Here is an 18,235-nt window from a genome sequence, read left to right on the forward strand (position 1 = left end):
CTCGTGTAGCTTTGCGCGAAATTCCAAAACAAACAAACAATAGTTAGGATTGTTTAATGTATTTAGCTTTTCCTTCGTGGTGTTTCAAATTGAGGCTGCTGCCGTGCCCATTTTCAGTCGCCCATCCCTTGCACAGCGGTATGTCTACGGACTTACAATGTTAGAAACCGGGTTTCGATACCCATGATTGGCAGAGCACAGATAGCCCTTGCGTAGCTTTGTGCTTAACTACAAACAAACAAACCATTTTCAGTCATGAACAATGACGGTTAAAATATGGAACCTTTTCTAATATTTTGAATTGGCCATTCATCGTGAGTAGTAAAGTTTTTTACCTTATTTTAGAACTTTTTTGATCTTTTGGTTTTATTCTATTTCAGTAGATATTAACACTTGTTTGTTGGATAAAGTTTTTTCCCCTTTTTGCCCATCTCAGGCACGATGTAGTCTGAGATGCAGTGACGTAGCTAATTGACTGTTCAGCTTAGGTTGTAGGTTACAAATTGGGAGTACTTCCTTTTTTCTTCTTAGTGTCCATTCACCTTTCGACGAGTCTATTATTCTGAAGTGTTCACTGTCCGTTTTTTTTTTTACAGTCTTTTCTTAGATGGTTGTAAATTCCACAGTTATTGAAAGGGCTGTTATGCGCATGCTCCTTGATTCTGGTAGCTAAGGTTCGAGTCGTTGATCCAATATAGACTTGCCTGCAGCAAGAATACAAATATTTGTATACTACCAGCGATTTTTTGAAGGAGGCATTTTGACTTTAAACAGGAAAAAATTGCGTATTTGTTTATTCGGGTTGAATATTACACTTAGGCTGACCTTGGGATAAGTTAATTACAGAATGCTTTTGTTCGGTTTGAAGATTACTCTTAGGCTGACCTTGGGATAAGTTGATTACAGAATGCTCTTGTTCGGTTTGAAGATTACTCTTAGGCTGACCTTGGGATAAGTTGATTACAGAATGCTTTTGTTCGGTTTGAAGATTACACTTAGGCTGACCTTGAGATAAGTTAATTACAGAAAGCTTTTGTTCGGTTTGAAGATTACTCTTAGGCTGACCTTGGGATAAGTTGATTACAGAATGGTTTTGATTTTACTTTTTAGTTTGATGCAGTGCGAACCAGTAAAAGGTAACACCAGGGTGAAGGGACACTTAGGAACGTTGAAGTCAGGAATTTTGGGGTTGTAAGCCTTATTGATATATTCGAAAATACTTTTGTTCATGAGTGCTAGAGGGAAGGCATTTTTAATCAAATATATATATATATATTTAATATTGATAAGTTCATCGTGAAAATAACTGCAAGAGCTTGTAAGTTTATATGCTCTGTGAACTAAAATATTTATTAAATTAGATTTGTAACATTCACGTATAAATGTGTTGAAATGACAGCACAGGCCAGAAAATGTTGGTTTGTGGTAGTGCTTAGGTTCGAACCTGTTGTTCCGCTTGATGACCTCTGGATCTAAAAACGGCGGCATAGATTATTTTTGCTCTTCAACCGTGAACTCGATATTCCTGTGCTTTGAATTTAAATAATCTTGAAACTTTTGACATGTTTTTGCTTTCTGAATACAATACAAGTGTCGTCAACGTATCTCTTGTAAATTAGAGGTTTAAATTCGGACGGACATGACTGTAATCAATTGGTTTCTTGATGAGACAAGAACAAATTAGCTGGTATGGGAGCAAGTGGTGACCCTATGGCTACACCATCAATTTGATCATATGTCTTATTATTAAATACAAAATGAGATTCTGTGGTAGTAGCTTCGTATAATGATTTTTAGTTAAGCCATTTGACTTTAGTGTTATCAGGAAATACTAAATCATTACTTAATTTGATTACTTCATCAAGCGGAATGTTAGGGTATAATGACTTAATATCAAAAATTGCTATGTATACAAATGAATCAAATTCTAAGGACTTGATGAAACTAGAGAAAGTTACTTTTAGTTAACGGAAGTAACAATTTCCTTAAAAAAAAACAGCTAGTTTATAACTGTGTGTTCCTATGTTAAATACAATGGGTCTGATCGGTACATCAGATTTACGTAGTTTAGGCATACCATACATAATGCCACTGTGCGATCCAACAGGTTTATTCTGGTTGTATACTTGATCACAAATAGCATTCTCTTTCTTTAGTTTTAACAAGAGTCTTTGAAATTTATTTTCTTTCTGTTGGGTGGGATCTTTATCTAAAACTTTAAACTTGCGGAGTCATTTAAGATGTCATAGGCTTTATCAAGATAGTCTTGTTTGTTGAGAATGACAACACCATTTCCTATGTCTGGATTTGAGAGCACTACATTATTTAAACATTTTAGATTATTCAAGGCAGCAGTTTCATCGTTGGTCAGGTTACTATTATGTCTTTTAAATTGATGGGCATGAAATCCATATAAAGCTATTCCTGGTATTTCTGTGACAAAGTTATCAAAGGTGTACCCATTTTTAGCCCTTATGGGTAACGGTTTAACAGTGGTTAGTTTTAGCCGTTCATTGTCAGAAGTGGAAGTTTTTTACACAATTTTAGAACTTTTCTTAATCCTTTGTCAAAAGAATGATAGTATTTTGATCGCTGGATTACCCATTTCGTTAAACGAGTGTTATTATTGTAAAGAATCTTCTACTACACTGTTATACCTTAATTTCTAGTTTAATTGGCTAATAGTTTGCAACTTTTACGGTTATCCAGCTTTGGCGAGCGAAACGAGGCAAGGCTGAGTATAAAAACTGGAGTACAGCCGTCCTTCACATATGCGCTATACATATAAGTCATACCAGTGTGGTAACTATCTAATATTAAGAAAATTTTTCTATCTGTCTGTGGACGCATCTCCTCCTAAACGAGTTGACCGATACAGACCAAAACTTGGCATACTAACTTAGTAGTCCAAAAGCAAATCACATTCACATTAGACTTTCACATATATTGAAAAATTAAAATATTTTATAGAATAAATTCTATTTCGTTACTGCAGTAGCTATTGTAAATAGTTGAGTTTAACAAAATTCTACAAGTCAAACATCGTAAATAAAATTTTCAGCATTTTTGCTTGTTTCCCATAATAACCAAAATATACAGTAATAAAATATCCAGCTACAATGCGGAGAATAAAAATATTGCTACTGTTTAAGTTTTCTGCTCTTTTCTGATTCGCACCATTTAACTTTCAGTTTATACTAGGATTAGAATAAGCACTCAAGCCTGAATTAGAGGTATTTCATATTGAAAATATATTCTTTACGATATTTCTTACTTCTTAATGTAGAATATAGTTTTCGTAGAAGCATAATTCAAGATTATTATTAAATTTCATGCATTAAAAGTACCAACTTCAGAAAGTAGAAATCTTGATCACATCTCTACTGTGAAATGGGCTGCTTTGAACAAGAAGTGATGCAACTGCTTGATTATTTCTGACAAGTTTTTCGACTCGACTGCTACATCTCCTCGCTTCCGATCCATTTCCTCTATCTTACAACAATTTTTTGAAGAATGAACACTACTGAAAATCCTTGCAGAGATTTTGCTCATTTTTAGCCAACTTGTGGGTGTTTTCCGCGTTTTCAAGAGAAAAAGGAAGGAAGAGTACAGTCTCCTTAAAATAACCTGCAAAACTTTTAAGGTAAGACATTTATAGTGTATTAGAAGAACTTCAAAAATAAAGCCCATTATGGCCTGAGAGTTCACTTTTACTTGTGCTTCCAACGGATCTGTCGGGCTTTCACCAAGGCCAGAGCTGGGTATGCAATTTTCCTCTCAGAAAATTACTCAAATTGCACATCTATTTAATTAAAATAACCGTTTTATCGCTAATTTGGAGATTGAAATTTCACTTCTCTCTCAGTTGATTTTCATAAGGTTTGAACTATAATCAATATCTGTATATGACACACAAAAATTGTGCTGAATTAAAAATTAGATGAATCACAAAATCCGAAATAATAATAAATTGCCTCGTTCATGAAGAAGGTTTGTGTTTGTTTGTTGTTAAGCACAAAGCTGTACAAATGGATTGTTTGTGCTGTGACCACTGTGGTGATCGAAGCCTGACTTTAGCGTTTTAAGCCCTCATATTTACTGCTGAACCACTAAGAAATTCAGAAAGAAAGAAGACCTGCCTTTCGAAAGTTCTCCTATTATAGTTTCTTATTTTATGATAAATGTGCGTTTAAATATAACAACCTGATAATCGATAGAATAGTTATCATATAGATTTTGACATTTCCATTTCAAGAATAACCGCTATGTGTTTAGAATATATTAGATTTATTTAAGATGTAGAAAAAAAATAATAATGTTTGATTTTTTCCAGCCTCTTACCTAGGTGTTTAATTCAATAAACATAATTTAAAATGAGACATATACGGAACGCTAATGAAGGCTAATGTTTCTTTTTCTTAAAAATATGGAGGAGACGACATTTAAGACAAATTCAATAATAATGTATATGTTCATAATCATAATACTAGACCCAGAAAACTCTTGGATAATCAGGTTTCTTATGTTAAGATTGATCTATTTTTTATCCTTTATGATTTGTTACTATGTTTATAATCGTTATTTACGACGTAGTTACTCGAAAAAAAATATTCCCCGACATTTTTCTTGATGAAACTGTTACCTCTTTGGTTTACTTTCATGTTCTTCCGAAAATACCAAAAACACTGTTTTATGGTAAATATTCCAAGGTAAATAAAAACGCGTGTACTCCTTTTTTCTTTTCTAATTTAAGTTTGTTTGTTTTTTACGAAACATATATTTTTCAGACCATACCAGTAGCCTGTAATATATACATACATATATATATACAGTATGGTTTAGGTTAGTGTTGTGAGACAGTGGGGGTGAGAATGACGCTAGAATGGCCAAATAAAGAAAGAGGGAGTCCTGGGGAAAGAAAAGTAAAGTTGTTATCTTCTTCAGAATGTGATAGAGAGTGTGATAAAACATAAGATTTATGTTGAAGATCATTAAGATAGCTGACACCAGTGGAAAATAGACCAAGGTGTTTTGATGAAAGAAGTTATGAAAGAAAAGCAGAAACAAGCTTAACTGATGAAGATTGTAGTGTAGAACATGCAGTTGTTACAGTGACATTGGTTTGTGGTAGTTTCAAAGATAAAAAAGTGGAAGTTAAAACGGTTGTGAAGAGGAAACAACGGAAAACAGGGGCATAAGACAAATGAATGTTATTAGTTGTGGAACTCGATATTGATGGGAAAGTGTGATTTGAACTGGATTCGTTAGCAGAATCAGAAGAAGTACTCGGATGATTGCTGCTTCTGTGAGAAGTTGTTAGGTGGGAAGATTGAGCAGCAGAGGAACTAGAGTGTGAAACATTGGTAGCGGTCGGGTTTGGGGGAATGTGAAATTTGAATGGGGAAGACTAGAAGAACTGTTAATAAGAAATGTTAAACACAGCGAGAAATATAGTACTTTGAAGTCAAGGTAGAGGTACAGAGAAGTTGAGGGTAAGTCCATCACAGACTAAAAAAATTAGTGAATTATGTTAAGTTTGTGTGGTTAATGAAGGCAAACTGGGGGTTGATTTTCCAAAAGTTTTGAGCGAGTTCGTTAAAATGCCGAATTTTATTATTGAGTTGTGTGATGAGTGTACTTTACATATTGAAAACATCAGATGAAAGATGTCTAAGGACTACACTAGAGATAGCAAGCTTATTATGTGGTCTGAGGCTAAAAATATGGGCTTTTGTGTTTTCGAGTCCTGAAGAACAGTTTTCAGCAGACTTGTCTGTCTGTTCCAGGTAATTAGTGCCAAAATAAATTATCAAAACTCGGATACATTCAGGAATGAGTATGGTCTTAGCTATGGCATTACTTATTCTAGTATCACTGTTGGATTTTCCGGGTATTCATTAAGATATATCAAGTGAGTATAGTTACGTAAAATACCTACGTTACGAAATAAAAGGTATACATACCTGAATTGGATCCATGATCCTCACGTGGATATTCACTCGTGATGTTAAAAAAAACACGAAGATTAAATTAAAGACAAAAATACTAACTCTATAACCCGACGTTTTCGAAAGATGGACCTTTCTTCATCAGGAAGAAATGTATATGTTTTTAATAAGTTGAAATTATCCAAAAGAAAATCGTATATTTCGCGCTAACTTACATGATCCAAAAGCTAAAAATCAGTCAGACGTGCTACGTATATTCATTAGAAATGCAGTTGGAACTGTTACATTTACAATTAAAAGATCTTTCTCTTACAGTTCTAAAATCCGTGAATATATATATTATAATGTATAATATGTTACGTTAACCAAACAGAAAAATTAAGACTCAGACTGAATCGGCATAAGTTTCTTGTTAGAAATTCAAGTCAGAACCCATCAAGATGCTTCGAACATTTTTACAATTATATCTTAAGAACCCATGTTCTATTACAAGAACCTTTTTTTGTTTTCCATTTTGGTTTTGTGATAATCAACAAAAAGTATCATTCAATGAAAGTTATTTTATAAGAAAAGGAAGTACTTTGAAAATTGTTTAACCAACTTGTGGATTTCTTAATTTTTTATTTATATTTTCTTAATTATAAAATGATTGCTGCTTCTGTGAGAAGGTGGAGAAGTTGTTAGATGGGAAGATTGGGCAGCAGAGGAACTAGAGTGTGAAACATTGGTAGCGGTCGGGTTTGGGGGGAATTTGAAAGTTGAATAGGGAAGAGTAGAAAGACTATGGTGAACTGGACAAGTAAGAACATTCTTTTGGAATAATGCAAAATTATTCAATGTTATAGCAATATTTTTAAAATCTTTTGTTAAAAAGATTAATCCATAGACATTCTGAAAAATGCAATAAAAATACAAACTTATAAGAGAATTCAACTCTAGTCGTGTATAGAAAACCAAGCATGTTCTTTAACCTGAGAACCGTTTTATTTATAATTCTTCTGGATATTAAATTCAGAATTTGTGATAATAATTCGGAAATAAAAACTATGAACCATACCAAAATAGATGAGAAACAAAAGTTTTGTTTTTAATGTCTTGCTATGTTTATTGTATGTTACAGACATGCCCTCAGTTTGGTGATGGGTTTAAGGGAACTTTTATCATTTCAAGTAAGCTTAAATCAAGAACCTCAAATAAATATTTTTGTTCAATAACATCATTTTTATGATATTCAGAATTTTAAGAACAAAAATCAGTGTAGATTATACACTTGTATAACATATTTGATGTAATGGGGTTAACCTCTGAATCTTTTGAATAATAAATTATATTTATGTATATATAAAACTAGTAATGCGCCTGCCCAAACTTAATTTGCATGTGAATGCCTAGGTTCACTGCTGTAGAGGTTTGATAAAAGTCAACAGCTGATAAAGATAGCCAGTTGAAGTCAAGATTTTAACAGGAATAGCATTTGGATAGATAATTAATAGTAGGAGTGATCGATGGGAATAAAGTCTGACGAGTGTGTAGACCATGCGTTTTGATCAATCTCTTTTTTTCTTCTAGAAATGTGTCAACCAGTTTAATACAGGATTTTATCACCAATAGACTTAATTAAGGCCAACTGCACCAGCTTATGGCATAGCAAAAAATAGGTTGCAGGTGTACATCTGCCATTACACATGCCTACCCACAACACCCTTCCACCTCCCAACCCCCATATACGTGACGTTCTAGGTGAAAATGAGGGTTAAATCTGGTTCTAAGTTCTTTCCAGTCAATATATTCCTATTACCTGATTGCATGGTGTAAAAAATATATTACTTTGTACCATTGGTTGTATTCTTCAAAATATTAAAGATGAACAGCGGTTTTGTACCTTACTGGGAACAGAATGTGCTTCATTCAAGCCAGTTTCATGAAGTTTGTTTCTAACTATCTGTACACTGATATAGCGTTTAGTTGTGGCTGCGAACATATAATTCAGTCTTGAAGCAGGTACACTAAGGTTGCGGGGAATCAAAATCGACAGAAAGTAGTTGTCTGCTTGTGTTAAAACTATTGATCTACCTTGCTCAAGTGTTCGAGCAACTTCTCTTTGGAAGCTGTTTAACATTTTACTAACGACAATTTGAGACACTTGTATCCAATTCACAACAGACTACTGTAGTTGGCCAGTTACAAATTAAGATTTTAGTCTTTTTTTCTTTCTTTTTTTTTTAGATCTATCCATGAATCATAAATAATTTAGAGTACTATAAACTCTGGAACTCATTTCAAAGTGACAAATGTAGTGGTATCGTATGGTTACATATATATAACATAGGTTGAGTGACCAATCATTTGCATTTTAGATTACATGACCGACCATCAAATGTGTAATTTACTGAACAACGAATTGAAGGACGCTGATTGGCATTATGTTATAACAACGATTTTGCTTTAGTATTACAAATTCCGATCGTTTTTTGTTTTTTTTTGTTTGTTGTTGTTTAGCATAGCTCACTAAACAAATTTACTAACCTCCAAATCATCACCTCTCCATTAAAACATTTATTTCGTGACCCCACCTGGTGACTGAAACCACAAAGTATTACTAGTAACGGTGAAATATACAATGTACTTAGCAGATATTTTATTCAAGACTTGATTGAACACAAACCTTTTACCAACATTTGTTGTTGTTGTTTTTTTTGTAAATTTAAATCTAATTTCCTTTTTTTTTCAGATTAGGATGGGCATCACCATGCCAGGTCAACAAAGTCATAGTTACGTTATCCTGATACTTTTGCTCTTAGATCTATTAGGTAAGGTAGTGTATGTTTTGACTTTCTGTTTAGTTAGATGAAATATATTAGGAAATATGTGTTACCCAGAAATTATTATCACTAACCGTCATCTTTGAATCGCCTAGACGCTCATTACCTATCAATCAGCATATTATTATAGATTCGATATTTGTGTGGATAAAAATGTAAGCGTCACACTGCAAGTCGATAACTGTTTGGTGGCACTTAGTTGTAAACACGTGTCATTACTTCGTTCTAACAGAAATTACTTTATTCTTACTAAAATGTCAAGTCGTCTTCCGTGACGGTTCACGGATGAAACTCATCTGCAGGTCGCGGGTTCGAATCCCCGTCACACCAAAATATGTTCACCCGGTGTCCGGACTAGGACGTAAGTCCTACTCCCGGATACTCACCTCCAAAAGAAACACCATACGCAACTACTACTACACTCTGTAGTTGTTATTTACTGACGCAGTTCATACTGCTAGAAATGTAAAAAATCTAGAAAAAGAGGTGCTCGCAAAAATGATCTATACAGACAATTAAAAGAATACATAAATTACAGGCAGGACACTAATAATTAAGTATTATTAACTTGTAAAGAATCCAATATGGAGACATATTAACAATTTATACTCAAGTTTTGAGCAATTCAATGCGTTTTAAAGGTTGTAAAGAACTCGAACTACATATATCACAAAAAATATTCTACATTTAAGCTATAATCGTGTTGTAAACGATTCAGTATAAAAGTTGTATCAATAAGTTATGCTCAATGTTGTAAGAAATTCAATGTAGATAGGTTGCGAATAATATAATATTTGCAAATTTAATTTGAGTTCTAGGTAGTTTGAAAACAATATTTTGTTCAAAGGTTTTTGACAATTCTGGCTACACAGATTACAGTCAATCCAGATTACTCAGATTTCAAATTTGTTTATATTACGGATATTCGTGGAAAACTCCTCATGGACTATCTACACTTACCGTCCATAACTTGGAACTGAGAGAGGGGAGACACTACTTAGCACCACCTACCCACTCTTGTGATCAAATAATAGGATTTGACCGTCACCTTCATACATACCCACGGCCCCAAAAGTACGGAGCGTGATTATCATTAACTAATTCTGTTTCTTGCAGTGACGGGACTCCAACAATAGACCTGTATGTCCATAGTTCGACAGGCTAACCACTGGGCCACTCTCGGACCTCGGGTTTCATACATTGCACTATAAAGGGGTTGCAAATAATTCAGTGTAAAGAAGTTGCAAACGGTGAAGTATACACATACGTTGTGAGAATCCAGGACTAACAAGACATTATCATTTAGTATACATTTTTCAATAATCCAAACATTCATAAAGGTCAGAAAGAAAATATTTTCTTCTGATACTTTTGTATCTTTTAATCACAGCCACATTATGTTACTTATATTTATTCCTTGAGTATTAAAGTCCGAACTCTACAGATAAATAGATGACTGCAGATTTACTACGAACATAAGCGGATCGAACTTAGGCAACGTCCAGTTTCTCGTTTTATCATAGAATTGTGTGCACGCAAAACGTATATACAGTGGCGTGAGGTGGCGGCAGGCTACCCATTGGAGAACTCTACCTCCCAAACAGCCGCCCATCTGAGATATGATTGTGACTTCGATTGACATGAAAGTGTTAAGGGGAACGAGCGTGATAGCGATACAATATAACTTGAACCGAAATAAGTATCTTCAATCAGATGAAACCTAGGGGGAAGTTTAATGGTAGTTTAAAACTGCATCAGACCACTGCGAAGCTGTGCAAAGAAAACCTGAGGTAATTTCGTTTTTTTTATTATTCAAAACGATAAACAGACATTTCTTAAAGGCAAACAAAGTCTATTTCTTTTGTATTTAATAACACCTGACCCCCTTCTGCCCCAACTAGCTCTTGCCTCTCTTTTGCTCCTCTCAAATAAAACATCATAGAAAAGTCACTAAGATCATAGTTATTAGAGGTCAAATAAGCCTCCAATTCTCTAAAGGACATGTCAAAAGACTTATTTTTTATTTCATTTAATAAATTACAAAGCTACATGAGAGCTCTCTGTACTAGTAATTCCTAATTTTGAACCGATGGAGGAAAGACAACTGACCTCAAACCTAGGATAATCTAATCGAAGAGTGGAATGTGAAAGCCACTCCTGTAATGCTCTCACAGTTAAAAGCACGGAATGCGATTCTGCGACAACGGGACGCGAACCGTGGAGCCTCATATTCATAAGTAGGCACTGAACTACGCACTCACTTAGTAAGAAAAACAGGCTATCAGACCGACCCCAGTCCTTTGAAGGACAGTTTTTGTTCCCTGGTTGCGTAGTCTCTTATGAAAATTCCACTCGTGTACCATCAGTCTTTTAACACTATACTCTTGGGATTGCATTAATAATCTGAAAAAAATACTGGTTTAAGCTATATAGTGTTCCCGTGTGAAGACGTTTCATAACTTGGCTCTTCCTGTTATAGCAATGAAACCATTGTAGTTCTCATATAGAACATCATTAGATACGGCCTGCATTAATAATAGTTTGTTTTTCTTGACATATCCTTGGAAATAACTCCATTGAAAAAAATAAACAAACATACTAGGAATGTGTCGTATAATAACAGCTAAAGTTTGGGAATTATTTTCTGAAACTATCCTTAAAAATATAGAAGTTGGTATTGTTATTCATTTAGTGACTGAGAAAATAATGTTTTAGTTACTTTCGGTTTCTCATTCGATGCACTTAACTTCATTAGCTTCTAATATAATATTTTATTTTGAAGTCATTGCTGTACGTCACATATATTATAATTACAATAAAGACGTCATGATGCTCTTTTTTTATATACATACTGATGTGGTTTTTAGACCAAAGACTAAAAAATTTAGGTGACCTGGTTATTTTTAAAAGATCTACCTGTTAAATGTAGAGCTATGTATGCTCTATACTCAGGTGCATTGATTTCCCATTGGTATAGAGATGCGAAATAAAATGTAATAATAAGTTATCGTGAGTTTCCAGCCTGATAATGTTGAAGAAAAAAGAAGCAAAACACAATGTAAGAGAAAGTGTAAAATCTATATATACAATTCAATGCAGAACAAGTGTACAGAAACGTCAAACAACACCACACTGGAAATGGAAAAAGCTTTATATGAGAGGAAGAACTCGATAAACCTGAAAGAACTAACCACTTTATACTTATTCAATATGTCAGTTTTTCCAGAGTACACTGGCCACTCGCGTCAAACTGTCATCCAATAAGTTAAAATATGGAGAACACTGCCTCAAAATATACCAGAATCCGTAAGCCTCCAGGTATTCCTGAATCCTACATGACCTATATCACCAAAGAACGCATTAATATGAAAGCAGCGAACACTCCAGAGACACCTTCCACGGGAAAGTTTGGTAACACCATACGAAGAATATCTATGATAATGTGTGACTAGCGCGAGAATATGGTCAAGACATACCTTAGTCACTCCAAAATAGAAATAATGGCAGCTTCCATGTGAGTTTTAATAGTTTACTTTTAACTGATTATAATTTTATATCTGATTTTAAAATATTACATTAATGTAATGTCTGTGACATGAGAAATCATTTCTTCAATACCCCTGTATCATAGTTATTTCATCTTAGTCTATGCCACAGGCGATTTTGAAATGACAATTGTGTCACAATGATTTACTACAGTAATGTTTATGCCACAACAGATTATTACACTAACGTCTGTTGCAATTAATTATTACACATAGTCGTTTGAGTCACAATAAATTGTTAATGTCATCTCTCTGTCACAAAGATTTACTTAAGTCTGTGTCATAATAGTCACCCGATGGGTCAGCTTTAAGTTTACGGATTTACAACGGTAAAGTCCGAATTCGACTCCTCGTGGTGGACATAGCGCAAATAGCCTATTGTGTATACCAGCGTTTCCCCAGGGGGTGAAAATAATCTCTTGGCGGGCGCGAACGATTAGGGTAGAGTCAATAATGCAATAATACAAAATTAAGCGTTTTAATATATTTTTATTAATAAAATAATAAGTAAATAAGTAATTACTACAACACATAAAACATTTTAACGTGTATCCACGTGTTATATCTCGTTACTTAACTCACTCTTTCACTCATTAAAAAAAGAAGAAGAAGGGAGCGCGCATGAAACCACATTTACTAAAGGGAGCGTGCAATAAACCACATTTACTAAAGGGAGTGTGCAAGAAACCACATTTACTAAAGGGAGCGTGCAAGAAACCACATTTACTAAAGGGAGCGTGCAAGAAACCACATTTACTAAAGGGAGCGCGCAAGAAACCACATTTACTAAAGGGAAGTGCATGAAACCACATTTACTAAAGGGAGCGTGCATGAAACCACAATTACTAAAGGGAGCGTGCATGACAAAAGTTTGGAGAACGCTGGGTATACCTGAAACAAACACACACGTGTAATAATAATTTTTTAAAGATTTGACCATGAATTTTTGTGCGACGTATATGTGTTGTAATGACAGTTTACAACTAATCGATGGTTCCGAATAAGTTATTGCAGTACCTTCTTTGTTTTAATCAACGTTGAATTCAGGGGGTGTAAAGGGGGAATTTCCCCATGTGCAAAAAATCCCCTAGTATTTTCCATTTTGTTGAATTTGAATTCATTCCCCCCCCAGCTTCACACACACACACCAGATGGAACGGAATGGATTTAACACTGGTTTTAATGATCTTCTAAATGACTTTTGTTTCACAATCAATCTTTTTAATAATATATTTATCAAAATGATTTATTAAACAAAACTGTCTGTACAATACTAAAATGTCTTTCATCGTCGGCTTTGTCGTTATTGGTTATTTCATCGCCCCCCGCGTTACGTTGATTTATATCATCGACTTTTAAGATACTAATGTCAGTTGTTGTTGTTTTGTTTTATCTGTTTGATTGACGCAAAAACATGTCTTCTGTACCATCAAACTAATAGCATATAACACAATTGAGTTTTATCTATGGATTTTACAGTTTGATTTCTTTTTTCTTTCTTTCATAAATGCTCTTTAGAGGGTAACTAAGCATTAATAACAAGTTACTAAACATCGAAAATTGTCCACCGGATTCCTTTAATGGTAACATTAATCTATATGAAATATGTTAAGGTGTAGGCTTTACATATTATGCACACAGACACACACACACATACATACAAACCACCATGAGTCTAAACACGTTGACAGTACAAGAACGTTTACAAATTGTTTTCCGGTATATAGAAGAGTTTAAATCGATAAAGTGCGTAGCCCTTGAAGCTCAGCATGTGTTTGGCACATATATGTACACTAGTCCCGTGGGTGTGCATTTGATGAACGGTGAGGATGATAAGCAGCCTATTACAGTGGCCACGTGCAGTAAGAGACAATTCTACTAGAGCGGGATGGTTATCATATGACGTGTTTTTATGTTTAGTTCAGAGATATCTTTGTGAACTTTTCTCCCGAAATGCTTTTCTTATCTTTCGTAATTTACTCAACCGAAGCTCTTCTCTTCCTTTTTATTTTCTTTTTCTTCTCGTATCCCTGATGCATTTGTCAACACCAGTCAGTCTGTTCTTGCGTGGAATGTCGAAAAGCTCGTTCTGGAGGCTGACTGGCAAATTATATAAATAAATAAATAAACGTGTTGTAGTACAGTTCATCCACGCTGCGACCACCTAACGCTCGTTTCTAATTTATTTTTATGGTTTAGTCGATGATCATATTTCAACATAGCACTTTTTTTCTTTAAAAATATGATTAACTTCTCGATAACCTCTGGATAAATTTTCCTTTATAAGCAGTTGCAGTATATGATCCACTAGTTCGTCACCCAGATTCCGATCTCTAGTTTTTTGTTTTATTTGTTTTGTTTAACGCTTAATACGATTATGTTAAAATTTGTTTATACTTTGATGAATTAACAAAAAACTGATGCAGTTTGAATTGGTCTTTGTCGGGCTGGGCATTGCCTAGTGTTGGTTTGGAATTGCAGGACCATCCCTTGGCTCGGGACGTGATGCCGCTAACCACGCTGCGCACTTTCAGATGTAGGCGAGTTATAAAAATGAGAGTCAGTCCTGTTATTCAGTTCAAAGAACCGTACAATACCGGTGTTTACTGCTGGTTGGTTACCCTCCCTCTGATCAGTAGATTAAAATTATAGACGGTCATACCTGAATCCTAGGGGTCTCTGACCTAGACGTTCGTATTACACACATATATCAATTACATTTACTTTCTAATTTGTTCTTTGTTATGAGGAAAAGTCGTCGTTTTCAGCTAAACAGAAACGTTTTTAACTGGCAAAACACTAGACTTTTAACATCCAAAAAGAAAATTAAATCATGTTTTGGAGAAGCCTAAATGATTAAGATCAGGGGTTCTCAAACTATTTGGGTTTGAGGCCCTCCCCATTTGTTAAGTAACTAAAAATCAACAGACAATATCATTCTGACAACAAATTGTAGTAAAATAATTCAGATCTAAAGATGTACACATATTTTTTATAACTTTAAAATAATACATCACAAAACATGTAAGATACAGTTAAATCGTTTATTTTATATCTGGACATTACTGCTTGTGCTAATTATACACGTTCGAGATGTATGCCCCACTCTGGTAGTTTTAGACTGTCTCGTGGGAGGTATCACTGGAGAACTATTTTGAACTTGTATTTGTGTTCTCTAGCACATTACTATGTGTAAGTTTTGAAATACCTATTTTTTGCTTTTGTGATGACCAAGTGGCGTAGGTAATCAATGCACTCTGGGAGAGTTGACCTTACTGTGATTTTTTATAATGGTTAACTCTTATCAGTCCAATATTCAGAATTCCTATCAGTGAGATCTCTCGAGAGTTTGAGAGTAAAGCTATCCAGCATGACTTGTGCACATAAGATTTTACTTGTGTTATAGGTAAATAAATATTACTTTTCACTTCATATTACCTTGATTTTAATTCTTTTCTTCAAGTGAATCAAGTCAGAAATTCATTTTATACCGTTCCTCCAGCTATTGCGGTTACTATTTTTATCTCTAAGGTAATCAGTACACCTGTATATACCAAATGCTGATTACATTCTACTTATACACATGATTACGAAAAGTTATTCAAGTAAAAGTCTGTGACATAGCATTTTACTTTTCAGCTCACTTCATGACACCTAAAGGATAAATATAAATTGGAAATTTAGAATACATGGAACAGAATCTCGAGGGATTTTAATATAATTCATAGAACAACTTGGAAGATAACGATCTTGCATGCCTTTTTTATATTTCTAGTGCTTGAAATAAAACTCAGTTGTTTATAAAACTTGTATCAATATAATTACTACTAAGATACTGGTTAAACATACCGTCCCTCTTCTGGTTCACTTGTTTCCATGGTAATGACACGCGACTGCATCGGAAAACAAAAACTGAAGTATTTACGTTAGTTTCTACATTGCGAACTCTTTCCCTCCTGATAATTATTTAGTTATTGTGTTAGCTTCATGCAGCGTGAAACTGAAATAGAAAATATATTTAGTTCTCTATCGCTTCACTTTTAAAATTGTTACATCAGCAGGGCCTTTCCAAAATCATTTTGGTACTGGTGTATATTAATATGTGAACAACTTTAATATCAAAAGCATTATGTTTTAACATATTAGAAAATTATGATAAGCGGAAATAAAATAATGTACTTCTTACTGTCTTCTTGTAGAAGCATGACATCTAACCCACCCATTCCCTGCTCAGCGGTAAGTTTGGAGGATTATAGCACTAAAATTTAGAATTCGAGTCCTACAGTGAGAATATCGCAGAAAACCCATTGCGTATATATATAAAATGTGAATACAATTTTGAAACCCCAAAAACTACAGCAGATGACTGAAAATATGAATTTATTTTAAGAGAAGACTGAGTTTGAATTTACTTAAAACTAAAAATGCTGTCAAATAATCTAGAGATGATTTCTATAAACAGCCTTCTCTTTAAAAGTTTCGCATAAGCTAAATATTTATAACAGAATGCAGCATAGCATAGGACACGTTTCAATTGACCAAAAAGCCCCCAGCAGGTTTATTTTTGATACAAGATAATAAGCATTAAAAGTGCAATAAAATACATAAAGGTACCAGTATTGAAAAGAAAGACATACTGTCAAGAATTCTATCAATATAAAATTAGATGGGGGTCCAATCCCTCCTCATGATCTTCCTCATATCATCTTGTATCACTGTGTCAAGTTTGGTGCTGGTTGATCAAGAAATATGAAAACGGATACACACACACACATTTTGACAATTATTTATATACAGTAGATAGCCGAAGTATCCGTCAGTTGGATGGGTTAAATAAAAAGTAATTTGTAACAAAGGATAAGAAACTGTGCTTCTATTTTTTTTATCATAATAAACATTAAAAGTGCAATAAATATACATAAAGATTCCAATACTGAGAATAAAGATATACTGTTTTCAAGAATTCTGTCAATATGAAATTAAGTGGTGGGTCTACCTCCCACCCCCATGGCCTTCCTCATGTCATCTTGTATTACTGTGTCAAGCTGTGCTGATTTGGTAGTTTTTTTAAAATTAGATATGAAATTAGATAGGGGGTTCGATCCCCCCCTCGTGACCTTCAACGTGTTATTCTGTATCACTGTATCAAGTCTGGCGCTGATTCATCAAGAAATGTGAAAACGTATAAGGAACAGATATAAAATGATAGACATACGACCGTGTATTTTTTTCATGGACACACACACTTTGGTTTATATAGTAGATTTATTTTACAGCACGTACGTACCTTCATGTGTTTTCCATATTTCTGTTGGAAAAATTTTTGTTTTTAGGCTTAGTACATTTCAGGTCTAAAAGCATAATGACCTTTGAACTCCATGAAAACATTACTAACACTTTACCATTCACACTGTAGTGTATTAATTGTTTAATTAGTTTTACCATTTCAGCAAGACAGGATTATCCACTTACTTCTTTCATGTCTTTTCTTTATCACATGTCAACATGTTATGTCCTTTCCAGGATAGGAGAACAGAAATATTATGAATATTTAAATTAACAAGTTCTGGAAAACGTGTATGAATTTATACTATTGAATATTCGTAAGTTAATAAACTATTCGTCAAATATCCAAATGTTTACCCATGAAGACAGGTTCCAACGCGTTTATTGATTCTAAAATTTGTAGAATATAATTGTGAAGGTTTAGGGAAATTTCGACAAATGGATGGAATTATCATTTTAAACACCAGAATATAAAATATCATACAATTTCCTTTATTTGAGCCCATGTCGTAACTAAATCTCACCATTTTAAAACAAATTGCCACAAAGATTAGGTTGATAACTTTGTACTTGTAGATTAAGTTGATAAATTTGCACTTGTGATCTCAAACAAGCTTCGTCGGGAACATATTAT

General features: G+C 34.0%; 1 protein-coding gene across 2 annotated transcripts in view; it reads left to right on the forward strand.

Moving 5' to 3' along the window:
• LOC111087867 overlaps window positions 1–18,235 on the forward strand; it is a 51,420-nt gene that overhangs the window by 10,213 nt on the left and 22,972 nt on the right. For both annotated transcript variants that reach the window (XM_022396045.1, XM_022396044.1), the window contains exon 2: window positions 8,680–8,758. In XM_022396045.1, the coding sequence (XP_022251753.1) occupies window positions 8,686–8,758 (73 nt within the window). In that variant the 5' untranslated portion in view covers window positions 8,680–8,685. The remainder of the gene's footprint in view (window positions 1–8,679; window positions 8,759–18,235) is intronic.

The sequence above is a fragment of the Limulus polyphemus genome, unplaced genomic scaffold, assembly GCF_000517525.1.
Source record: "Limulus polyphemus unplaced genomic scaffold, Limulus_polyphemus-2.1.2 Scaffold2763, whole genome shotgun sequence".
Lineage (NCBI taxonomy): Eukaryota > Metazoa > Arthropoda > Merostomata > Xiphosura > Limulidae > Limulus > Limulus polyphemus.